At 35.2% G+C, this 12,588-nt stretch overlaps 2 protein-coding genes across 4 annotated transcripts; one reads left to right on the top strand and one right to left on the bottom strand.

Annotated features, from left to right (window-relative positions):
* Positions 1 to 1,018: 1,018 nt before the first annotated feature.
* On the bottom strand, positions 1,019 to 3,186 carry LOC132114271 (tRNA 2'-phosphotransferase 1). 3 transcript variants are annotated; one of them, XM_059522380.1, is made up of 7 exons: positions 2,844 to 3,186; positions 2,551 to 2,572; positions 2,159 to 2,328; positions 1,838 to 2,015; positions 1,579 to 1,635; positions 1,371 to 1,481; positions 1,019 to 1,182 (listed from the first exon to the last, which is right to left on the bottom strand). In XM_059522380.1, the coding sequence occupies exons 1-7, from the start codon at positions 2,898 to 2,900 to the stop codon at positions 1,160 to 1,162; spliced, it is 618 nt and encodes a 205-aa protein (XP_059378363.1). In that variant the 5' UTR covers positions 2,901 to 3,186; the 3' UTR covers positions 1,019 to 1,159. The 3 variants fall into 3 exon arrangements, with proteins under 3 accessions (XP_059378363.1, XP_059378362.1, XP_059378364.1); XM_059522379.1 differs by having other exon boundaries at positions 2,551 to 2,632; positions 2,844 to 3,184; XM_059522381.1 differs by lacking the exon at positions 2,844 to 3,186 and having other exon boundaries at positions 2,467 to 2,607.
* Positions 3,187 to 3,509: 323 nt separating this feature from the next.
* On the top strand, positions 3,510 to 11,709 carry LOC132113885 (cathepsin F-like). Its single transcript, XM_059521922.1, has 14 exons — positions 3,510 to 3,893; positions 4,696 to 4,815; positions 5,111 to 5,192; positions 5,400 to 5,458; positions 6,469 to 6,541; positions 6,853 to 6,966; positions 7,122 to 7,270; positions 7,379 to 7,475; positions 7,977 to 8,057; positions 8,147 to 8,266; positions 9,375 to 9,439; positions 9,679 to 9,769; positions 9,866 to 9,924; positions 10,681 to 11,709. Exons 1-14 carry the CDS (start codon positions 3,657 to 3,659, stop codon positions 10,753 to 10,755), a joined length of 1,422 nt encoding a protein of 473 aa, XP_059377905.1. The 5' UTR covers positions 3,510 to 3,656; the 3' UTR covers positions 10,756 to 11,709.
* The last annotated feature ends 879 nt before the right edge of the window (positions 11,710 to 12,588 follow it).

Consider the following 12,588-nt stretch of genomic DNA (forward strand, 5'->3'; position numbering starts at 1 on the left):
GTAAGATGCCTCTGACGTTGTCTGTGGTTAAGCAATTTCCAATTTCCAATTTTCCGTCTGTGTGTGGTGGCTTTTGATGCCTTGACCCCAGCCTCAGTCCATTCCTTGTGAAGTTCACTCAAATTCTTGAATCAATTTTGCTTGACAATCCTCATAAGGCTGCGGTTCTCTTGGCTGGATGTGCATCTTTTTCTTCCACACTTTTTCCCTTCCACTCAACTTTCTGTTAACATGCTTGGATACAGCACTCTGTGAACAGCCAGCTTCCTTAGAAAGGAATGTTTGTGGCTTATCCCCCTTGTGAAGGGTGTCAATGATTGTCTTCTGTACAACTGTCAGATTAGTCTTCCCCATGATTGTGTAGCCTAGTGAACCAAACTGAAAAACCATTTTGAAGGCTCAGGAAACATTTGCAGATGTTTTGAGTTCATTAGCTGATTGGCATGTCACCATATTCTAATTTGTTGAGATAGTGAATTGGTGGATTATTGTTAAATGTGAGCCAAATCATCACAATTAAAAGAATCAAAGACTTAAACTACTTCAGTCTGTGGGCATTGAATTTATTTAAAACACGAGTTTCACAATTTGAGTTGAATTACTGAAATAAATGAACTTTTCCTCGACAGTCTAATTTATTGAGATGCACTTGTATGTTGTGCAGGCAATTCTGATTTTGTCCTTGTTTGGAGTTAAAACACTGTCTACCTGAAAAAATAATTGCATAGTAAAAAGTGCATTTCAGTGCATAGATTCTAATAGTGCACTGCCACTATTCCCTGGGTAATTTCCTGGATAACATCATGACTCAAGCTATTAAAGCAGATAAGCTCACACATGTCCAACTGCACAGCAGTTTTATATGAGGTTAAAGGCACAAAAAAAGACGACCAATCCTTGTCTTCCCATAAATCCTTCCCAACATCATCCATGGGTTTATATAATCTTAAATATTTAAATTTCTATCTTTTGATGTCAGAATATAATCAACCATGTTAACAAATAATATGACCTATAATCGTGCTATTAAAAAATGTGTTTCTTTTTATTTAGAAGATATTAATTCTTAGAAACAGATCTTCCACTTTAATGCATTCGAAAGTCCAATGTACATCTCCAGTTTTTTGTTTTAAGTTCAGAAGGAGATCCTCTTCAACAGCTAATGTAGTTCAATTTCACAAGCTGAAAGAAAAAACAACAACAAAAAAACAATATCTTTTATGATTTCTTAAAATCTAATTATCAACAATCTGCACTGTATAATATCAAATGCATGTATTTTATGTTACAGTCATACAGAAATGAATCTTTCTGAATGGTCTTCATTAGTTCAGTAAAACTTGATGAGCCGGCTGTGAAAAGTGACTCACGTGAAGGTTTTAGTCTTCGTGCTCGAGAGAAATAGCATGGCAGTAACATCCCAGCAGCATCTCCAGGGGTCAAGAGTACGCCATTCTCCGACCAAAAAAACTGAATCCCATCTGAACATCCACCAGAGGGGAAAGAGAGGGATCATTACTTCAGCTCTAACATTGTTACTTACTCAACTTAAAATAGCTTTTTATGATTTCTTGATACCTGAAATAGCTTTCGCAACATCAATGTACACAGCCAGATCACAACTCGGTCTCATACCTGAAAACCGAAAAGAGGCCATTTACATAATTAAATAATCTGTACACTAAAATTACATTTAAATTGCATTTTCTGTACACATAGTCTTGTTTTGGACTGCTTTCTGCTATCATAATTGTACCAATTAAATAAGAATATTTATTTATTTATAACTCTCATGAAATAAAGACATAGAAATGAATTTAATCTGCATGTTACTTACCACTGATGACTCTGCCATCTCCAGGAAGCCCGGGTGCCAGGTGTATGTGAGTTCTGTTCATTCTGCTGATGCCCTGACTGCATATAGAGGGCCAGTGTTTCATATATGAGCCATGAACAGCTTCTCTTGGATAGTCTGGATCATCAAGTGCTACTGCTCTCAACTCCAGATCTGTAACCTAGAAGAGACACATTGTGTAACAACATCTATCAGCTTATGCAGACTTGTCAAGCAATTGCTCCAGTGAACATCTCCAATTTTTTAAAACCTATTTCTAAAATTAAGATGGTAGACTTTGCATGACCTCTGAACCAAACTGACCTGCACTGAGTGACCTTGATTGGCTCGTATCTGAAGACGACCATCCACAGGGTGGTGGCAAAGCTTGAATCGCTGTTTGTCGTTGGTGGCCACCACTCGCTCAACATCCTCCAGTGAAAATGAGTGGAACTGCTTATGAGTGAGAAGTTCCTCCACAAATACAAAGCCATCTGTGGACAAGGCCACATAGTTACAAATGGACAACAGGGATGATAAAACTAAGTCCAAGGAATTTTGACTTCTGAATGAATCATGTTTTCTTGTCAAACAACAACAGTAATCATCCTCCGCTCACACAAAATACCTACATAACAATTTTGTAAGCATACAGGGTGGATGTTCTCATGTCTGTGTACAATCATCATTATCATCAATCCTACATCATCTCTCACCCGAGTTCATCTGCAGACCCATCTTATTGGCACCGTGGCGTAATGCATAAGACAGAGATTTAGACAGACGCATATCTCTGCTCTGAAAGACAAAATGTATATATATATATATATATATATATATATATATATATATATATATATATATATAATCATAGCTGTGCACAATATCAAAATATAAAACAACAACAATGACATCAAAACTTACACTTGTTAAATAAGAACTTATATTAAATAATTATTAAAATTGTGATAGACCATTGTTAATGTTTGTATAAAAGTAATAAATCCACCTCTTCATTTCGGTTTCCTCGCCCTCCTCTTCCTCTCCCTCGAGGTTGACAGTCCATTTGTGACACACTTCTAATTGTTTCATTCACCAACACAGCTATCAGGTTTATGCAGATATATTTGATTCGTGTAATACTTTACATCTACATCTTTTAACTACTAACAACCATTTAACTTGGGTTATTAATGTATACGAATACTGTACATTAAAACTCCTTTCCAAACGCTTTCGTTGCTGAAATCTCCGAGTCAACCGGAAGAGAGAAACCCTTGAGAGAGGCTTTAGCGTTTAGCGGCCAGTAGGGCGCAGTAAAGACTTAATTTTATAATTTCTAGAACACTATACACCATGTACCGCTGGTAAATGCACTGATTCATGATTTTCCTTTTATTTTCCTTTTTTATAAAAACAGGTGTAAACTAGCGATAAATCATTAATAAAACATCAATAAATTAAAATCTTTTATTTTTTTTATCTTTCGTTACCACCCAACAACTTAAAAGGGAATAAAAGTTTTATTTTGTAATCAATACATGTTGAGAATGACAAGCAAATTATTATTATTAAAACCAAAATATGCCCCACCCCCACACAAAGGGGCATCAGTCGTCCATCTTTGTGCGGGGAATCATTGCGTCTATCAGTCGTCCATCTTTGTGCAGGGCGTCTTGTATACTGTCGCTGTTACGTTTGGAGCGACAAAAACACTGCGAGCTTACGATCTCAAGGGACACACCAAGCCGACGCTCGGCCGTAAAAACAAAGACCTGTCCTGATCTTACGGCGCTTCCTTCTGTTCCAAGAGCTCGACAACATGTACTTTAACCGCGGCTTCCTCGTCATCTCCTGTTGTGTTGTGGTAGGGCTGGTTCTGGGTTTAGAAGATGGCACGGATCGCCCGGTAATCGGAGCTCCGGGATCCCCGGTCCATCTTTCGGAGTCAGACCCGGGGGTTATGAAAGCAGTCAAATTTGCAGAGGAACGATATAATATGGGCTCCAATGCGATGCACATACGCCGTGTTAGCAAAATCCTTTCGGCCAGTAAACAGGTAATTAGGTAACGTTAGAATTATAAAAAATCCGTTAAAATGACTAATATCTATGTTATTAACGGGTACAAAAAACATATATTATTGTTTATTTCTTTTTGTGACTTTTTAATTTACGCGATTCTAATATTGGATAATACGTTTATTATAAGGAGTTATTTTTTACCGCATTCATGTGACTAGACAAACAAGCGCAGAGCGTGCGCAGAAGCCTCAAATACAAAACAGTACTGAGCTGATTTAAGCAGCACGACTCTGCGCACATTTTGCGCATTTTTTCATTGCAGTAGTTCAGAGGAAAGCTGCTTATTTCTGAGTATATAGGAATGTTTTAATGTCCTTTTCTTTTTCTTTTTTAGTAATATCACAAAGATACATATAAACATTAGGCAATCAAACACGAACAAGTGAGAGACACAATACTTTAATAATAATAATAAAAAACAAGAAAATATTCATTTCAGATTTTTTTTCTATAAGATGGGATGTTTTTAAAGCTTTAACTGCAAAAATGTTACACAGATGGAAGAATACAGGAAGCAGCAAGATTGTCTATCTTTTTAAAGGGCTTAAAAAGCATACTTTTGTATAAATACTGTAGATATAACAAATTTGTGTATTTAGTTATATGAATTATTAGAAAGTAATTTTCATCTATTAAAAATGTCAGTCTTTATTGAGACATGTAACAAATTAATTAAGATTCTTTACAGACTCTTGATATTATGCAACCATAATTATTTCTCCATTAAAAAAACAAAACACATTTAAGTGTTTAATTTCTGTTCCGTGTCTTCCACAGCTGGTGAAAGGAGTTCGGTACAGTATTATGGTTGAGATTGGAAACACACAGTGTAAGAAATCCCTAAAGCTGAGCGCTGAGGACACCTGTGACTTTTTCCCAGAGCCTCACAAACAGAAGGTAAGCAAATACTAATCCTTAAACCATATAAAACATCACTACTAAGTGTCTTGTAATGGCAAATTCAGATGATTCTTTAACAGTCAATGCACAGCACACAACACATTTAGGGTGGAATTTCATTTTGTCCATTATTAGCATGTTTGCAATTTTGATTTCCTGTTCAAAATGATTCCATTCAGTAGCACAAATCCAGTATGCATGCTTTTTGCTCATTTAAATAAATGCTGTTCTTGTAAATTTATAATACACATTTTCCTTCTCCTGATCAGCCCCATTCTCTGTCTCTCCACAGACGGAGGTTTGTTTGTTTGAGGTTTGGGACATTCCCTGGGAAAATAAATCCACCCTACTTAAACAGAAATGCCAGCCTGCGGGTCAGTAGCCTGGGACAGATGGCACATCTGTCAGCTTTGTGTAGTCAGAATCATCTAGAACACATGATATACTGCTGTGGAGACATGCATACTCGTCATGATGTTTTAGGATAGGATATAAAGTGATTTTGAAAACCATGCATCCACTTTTAATTGTTTTTTACCCAACATGCATATGTAGTTACACTGATATTGTTCCTGCCTTAGTTTCCAAGGAGCTCAGAAAGGTTGCAGCCGTACCCCTAACCTATGGCAAACCTATGAAGGTATGGATATGTATGCAGTGTACACATAAATATTCGCAATTATCCCTATAAAGCCAACTGAATCACAACCTTGCTGAAAACCTAATGTACACAATCTACTACATGCTATCTGTCGTCTTGCTAATAGTTTAAACTTACAAGTCCTTTTATTATAATTCTAAAAACGTCAATTTTTCAGGTCATGTGTCTCTTTGCTGTGAAATCTTTAAAAAAAAAAATTTTAAGTAATAAAAATAACTTTATTTTATTGTTAGCAGTATTACATGAACCTTTACTGAACTGAAGAAACTAGATTTACTTGATTGTCCATACATCACTTTAGAAAAAGCATGTTAAAATATGAGTATCAAATATGATACTGGCTTTTGAGAAATATGTTTTTCCTCCTCAAGTGTGAGCTCGTTATTATACTATAGGAGCCATATAAAAGCCTGATGTATCAAATATGTGACCCTGGACCACAAAATCTGTCATAAGGGTCATTTTTTCAAAATTGAGATTTATACATAATCTGAAAACTGAATAAATATTGATTGATGTATGGTTTGTTATGATAGGGCAATATTTTGCCGAGATACAACTGTTCGAAAATCTGGAATCTGAGGGTGCAAAAAAATGAAAATACTGAGAAAATCACCTTTGAAGTTGTCCAAATGAAGTTCTTAGCATTGCATATTACTAATCAAAAATTTTATTTTGATATATTTACAGTAGTACATTTACAAAATATCTTCATGGAACATGATCTTTACTATTTTTGGCATAAAAAAATCAATAATTTTGACCCATACTGTGTATTTTTGGCTATTGCTACAAACATACCCCGTTCACATATGATACCCAACAAAAACACGTATGCAAACTTTTTAAGGATCTGTTTCATATTTTGTCTAAAGGTTCAATAAACTTTTCATTTCAGATTCGATTTTTCATGTCAGGTTTACAGGGTTACATATTTATGAGCTTTTTATGATGCTCTTTTTTTGTTTTTTTTTTGTTTCTGTTTTCAGGAAACTGTGGAGCTTTTGACCCAGTTTCAAAACTTTATGATCACATACAATCGAACATACAGCTCCCAAGAAGGTAAAACACAGAACAAACTTAACATTACTACGAATTTGTCACATCTTTACATTGCTGTACATTTTACAGTGTGATTTCTCAGGTACTTAGAAAAAGTCATTTTAACAAACAAGTGATTTAATTTGTTGTTATCTTGTGCAAATGTATAAGTATACAAATATATAAATATATATTACCTGTCACATGCATAATATAACGTTAACTGTTATCATATTAGTTTTCTATACTAGTATGTCAGTTAATAGCTATTTGTAATGCACATACAGAATAAAAAAACCCTTCTTTAAGCACTGATCCATTAAACTCCACAGAGGCAGAGAAGCGTTTGCGCATTTTCCAGGAGAATATGAAAACGGCACAAACACTGCAATCTCTGGAACAGGGGTCAGCTGAGTATGGCGTCACCAAGTTCAGTGACCTCACAGGTATGCTTATGGATTTGTTGATTATTGTTGATTACTCCGTTGGTGAAATGTGCAAAAATTGTCAATTAGTGATGACTCAGTGGTCAAAATTAACAACTCGGGCCAAAAATAGTATTACTAAATCTGACGCAGCTAATCCCATCCTGTGTTTTTAGAGGATGAGTTCAGAATGATGTACCTGAACCCAATGCTGAGTCAGTGGAGCCTGAAGAAGGAGATGAAGCCAGCGACTCCGGCTAGTAAGGCTGCTCCTGACAGCTGGGACTGGAGGGACCACGGGGCGGTCAGTCCTGTGAAGAATCAGGTATGATGGCACTGATTAACAATAAAGAGTGAATCGGTGAAATATCAATCTGGATACGTCTGCAGAATTTCACTTTAAACGAACAGTTTAACTGACTGTCTGTTGCAGGGCATGTGTGGCTCCTGTTGGGCTTTTTCTGTGACTGGAAACATTGAGGGACAGTGGTTCAAGAAAACCGGACAACTTCTTTCCCTCTCTGAGCAAGGTTAATATAAACTACACTACCATTCAAATGTTTGGGGTCAGTAAGATTTAAAAAAATTTTTTTTTACTAAATTAAAACTTTAAGTGACAGTAAAGATATTTATAATGACAAAAAATATTTCTGTTTCAAATAAATGCTATTATTTTGAACTTTCTATTCACCATAGAATCCTGATCCTTTTCAACACTGATAACTATGAGCGTCAAATCAGCATATTAGAATGATTTCTGAAGGATCATGTGACACTGAGGCTGGAGTAATGATGCTGAAAATTCAGCTTTGCATCACAGAAATACATTTTACAGTTTGTTTTACTGTATCAAATGCAGCCTGGGTGAGCATAAGATACTTAATTCAAGTAATTAAAAAAAATCTTACCGACCCTAGTGGTGCCTGATGAATGCTTTGCCTTAGCAAACACCTTTAATGACATGAGATAAAACAGGTATTATTGCATTAAAGTTGTCAGTGAAAATTAATTTGTTTGCTTACTCTTAACAGAACTAGTGGACTGTGATAAACTGGACCAAGCATGTGGAGGTGGACTGATGTCTAACGCTTACGAAGCCATCGAGAAGCTTGGTAAGAAATAACATTCCCTAGAAGGCGATTTCAATCAATCAAAGTAAACGTGTCCAATATAAATGTGCTTCTTTCTTTCACCTATAAAGGAGGTCTTGAGACAGAAACAGACTACAGCTACACAGGACACAAGCAGAGCTGTGGTTTCTCTTCAGGGAAGGTTGCCGCTTACATTAACAGCTCTGTTGAGCTGCCTGACAATGAAAACGGTGAGAGAGAGATGAGGAACTAGAGATGTGTCAATAAACGCAATGAAATTAAAAACTCCATAAAACAACACTGATGATGGAAATACCAGCACTCAAGATCAAGCAGGAAATTAGAAATATCAAATATTTATATCAGAACATTTGAAGAGAAATATGAGCTATAAGCTAATCTTACTGAAATGTTAATATACCACTGATAATTACAGAACACCCAGTGTTTTAAATAGAAATATTTACATTTACATTTATTCATTTAGCAGACGCTTTTATCCAAAGCGGCTTACAGATGTGGACAGTGGAAGCAATAAAAAACAACAAAAAGAGCAATGATATATAAGTGCTATAACAAGTCTCAGTTAGGTTAACACAGTACATGTAGCAAGGGCTTTTAAATAATATAATAAATAAAAAGAAAACAGATAGAATAGAAAAAGAATAGAGCAAGCTAGTGTTAGAGGTCTATATACATACATACATACACACGAATAATAGCATAATAAATGAGAAGAAAATAGAATACAAAAAGTTAGATTTTTTTTTTCTAATAGAATTAGAATAGTGTGTGTTAAAGTTAGAGAGTCAAATAAAGATGGAAGAGATGGGTTTTAAGCCGATTCTTGAAGATGACTAAGGACTCTGTATACTCAAATACACCTGTGTTCAAAAGTTTTGGGTTTAGTAAGATTTTTTCAGTGTTACTCACCAAGGCTGCATTTACAGTGTTTGATAAAAAAATTACAGTAAAAACAGTAATAATGCGAAATATTATCACAATTTAAAATAACCATTTCTTTCTTTGAATATATTTTCAAATGCTATTCATTCCTGTGACGCAAAGCTGAATTTATAGGATCATTATTCCAGTCTCAGGGTCACGTGATCATTCAGAAATTATTTTAATATGATTTTCTGCTCATAAAACATTTTATTCTTATTCTTATTATTATTATCAGTGTTGAAAAGAGTTTTACTGCTTAATATATATTTTTTGATGAATACAAATCAATTATTATTTTTTTTTTACTTTTGATCAATTTGATGCATCTTTGTTGATAAAACATAAGTGAATAAATAAAATAAAATAAAATTGATTGTTATTGCCTCATAGAGATTGCTGCTTGGCTTGCTGAGAATGGTCCGGTGTCTGCTGCCCTCAATGCTTTTGCCATGCAGGTAACACAAATACACCATGGAGCTGCTTCACTGGAAAAATATACCATTAGCTTGCATAAATATGTAAATATATTGCCCTATAACGTTCTGGGCAAAATACAATTTTTGAAATCGATTTTTTAAATTAAATCAATTAGGCAGTAGCAGCATGTATGTCTGGTCCTACAAAAACAAAAATACTGTCTTTACTTGGTTACCTGAAGTTGCCTTTTTTAAACATTCTTCTTTGCTGTCTTTAGTTCTACAGAAAGGGAGTGTCTCATCCTCTAAAGATCTTCTGCAACCCCTGGATGATTGATCATGCTGTGCTGCTTGTGGGATTCGGACAGCGTGAGTTATAGTTTCAGAATACTTTTACAGCTGTATAGAATCAGTCAACAGAGTTGTGTAGAGATGTTGAGTATATTATTCTGGTTTTGTGTGCAGGTAATGGCACTCCATTCTGGGCCATTAAGAACAGCTGGGGAGAGGACTATGGAGAGCAGGTATGAAAAATCACCTCAACAATGTGCAAATACAGTATTTTCTGCGAGAGTCAGACTTGTGACCCAAAAGTTCTCAGTACTGGCAGGAGTTGTAGGTGGTTAGGAGTGAATGACCAGCACTCTTTTCCCTCAATACCACATCTGAGGTGAGACTCTTGAGCAAGGTACCAAACCCCCAACTGCTCTCTGGGCACCGCAGCAAAAATGACTTCCCACTGCTCCGGGTGTGTGCTCACCATGTGTGTGTGTGTGCTTGGATGGGTTAAATGCAGCGGACAGATTACGAATATGGGACACCATACTTCACCACATCACTTTTATGTATTAAATGGCAGCAATCATTACTATATGCTAAAATCCATCATACATGGCCTTTTTAGACTTGTTAGAAAAACATTACTGATGTTTTAACATCAGTTTGATTGATGTCAATATTGATAGTGTTTGAAATATTGTATTTCAATTTTTGTTTATATTTTACCTTATGAACACTTTGAGCTGCATTTATGAAAGGTTCTATAAAAATTAAGTGTTATTATTAAAGATGTGTCATTAATATATAACATAACTTATATGTATATATTTATGTATTGATATAGATTTTCAAAGTCAGCACAGAAATATTCTTTAAAATTTATATACAGTCCTGCTCATAACTTACATGTAGGTGTTTGTAGACTATGTGATATCTTATCTCTGCTAATCATAGAAATGCTTTTTTTTTTTTCTCTTTTTTTTTCTGTACTTCTCATATAGGGTTACTATTACCTGTACAGAGGATCCAGACTGTGTGGAATCAACAAGATGTGCTCATCTGCAATTGTGAATTAGACACACACACACACACACACACATACACACACACACACACACACACACACACACACACACAAACAGAGAAAGCAAGCACGGATACAAAACATTTGAAAACAGCCCAGTCATGAACATGTGATGATTGTGTACAGAGTTCACTCTGTTTCAGTCATCATGTGATCTGTGAACACAATAGTGTAAAACACACACCCTGCACATATTTCATCTATATAAGCACATAATTCTCTGTAGTTCAGGAATGTGAAGTATTTCTCTTGAGGTCATGTACTTTAGATATCAGTCCTTTTCTGTTACATACATGCTAAAGATCTCTTCTGTTCAGAAGAGCTGAATTTGATGTCACTACTTCAGATCCACCTGATGTTACAGGCACAGCAGCTTATAATATATAGCAAATAAATACAAGATAACGGCACAGTTTACCATGTTACTGATACTAACATTACATATGTGTTATTGTGATTTTAAATCAGGTGATTTAGTTAATTGCTTTGTGTTTTACTCTAATTGATTTGTTATTCTGTGTTTTATTATCTAATTGTTAATTTGATTCTAAAATGAATTGAGCCTATGTCATATTTGCTTTTAACCCTGTTTAGAAGTTATCAATTTTTAACACTGTATTTTTTCTTTGTTTCTTTTCCAAGTGCATTTTTTACTACATTTTGAGCTGATGGTCTTGGAAACTAGATTTTGCACACTATGAATTTCCACAGTATATTGTGATCATTCCATTAATGTTAGTGTGGCTCTTTTTACCCGCACATCTTCCTCATTTTGAGCATATTTTGCTGCATGGAAAACATTTGCTGACCCTTCTTCCAAATACACAGTGGAAGATGTGTTTGAGGTCAGTGTTGTGGTAGAAAAGATGAATTTCTCAGTTGCTGTGCTGCTACTGTTCAGATCCCTAATGCATTATAAAGCTGTGTTGCTGAATAAACTTCTAAACGTCTTAGTTGTACTTTATGCTGTAATAACAGTCACATTTTTGCAAGTTCAATAATGAGAATACTTCTCAAGTCTCAATTTTAGCCACTTTAAACTTCATAAAACCCAGGTAGAATGCAACCACAACAGTAAATGAAGCTACGGTTAACCTCTGAGGTTTCTGAATTGTTTTGACACACTGGTTGTGCCAATGTTAAAAGTAGAAATTCATTTGTCATGTTTGGGTGGTCTTGGTGTTTTAGATTAAAAAGAAATTAAGCAAAAAGCACTGAAAAGAAAATGATATGGTATGTAAAATTATCAAACTTTTGTTTACTGCTAAATGTCTTAATGAAAAGTAAAACACTTTTCATTCGAGGTCAATGCTTTGAAGAGTTTGTGGAGCGCCCTCTAGTGGTTCTTTACGATAGTTTACCTCAATGTGGATATTACTCTTCAGGCTTACCGTGAAATCCAAGGCCAAACATGGCACTGACCTCAACAGAGATCACACAGTTAAATTAAACATGTCATGTTATTTTATTGTCTTAAAAAGTTACACAATCCCCAAGGAAGGGATTTAGTACACTAAAACATTAAACAGCACAACTACACAAACGGGGAATTTCTTTTTTTAAATATTATAGACTCTACCAAAAATCCCCCTGGTAGGTTTTATACTCAGCTTGACAGATAGGCCATCTCTTACAGAATGACATAATGTCACAATAAGGAACAATGTTATTGAGAACCATAAGAAATCCATCATGTTTAGGGAAGACATTTCATGGACTATCAGTAGGCCTATTTCATATGAAATATGTTCATTATAAACAGAACATCCATTCGGATGATTTTTTTTTCTTTTTCTTATTACAGTCACCAGAGAACAGGCATTAG

This window comes from Carassius carassius, chromosome 33, assembly GCF_963082965.1.
Source record: "Carassius carassius chromosome 33, fCarCar2.1, whole genome shotgun sequence".
Taxonomy (NCBI): domain Eukaryota; kingdom Metazoa; phylum Chordata; class Actinopteri; order Cypriniformes; family Cyprinidae; genus Carassius; species Carassius carassius.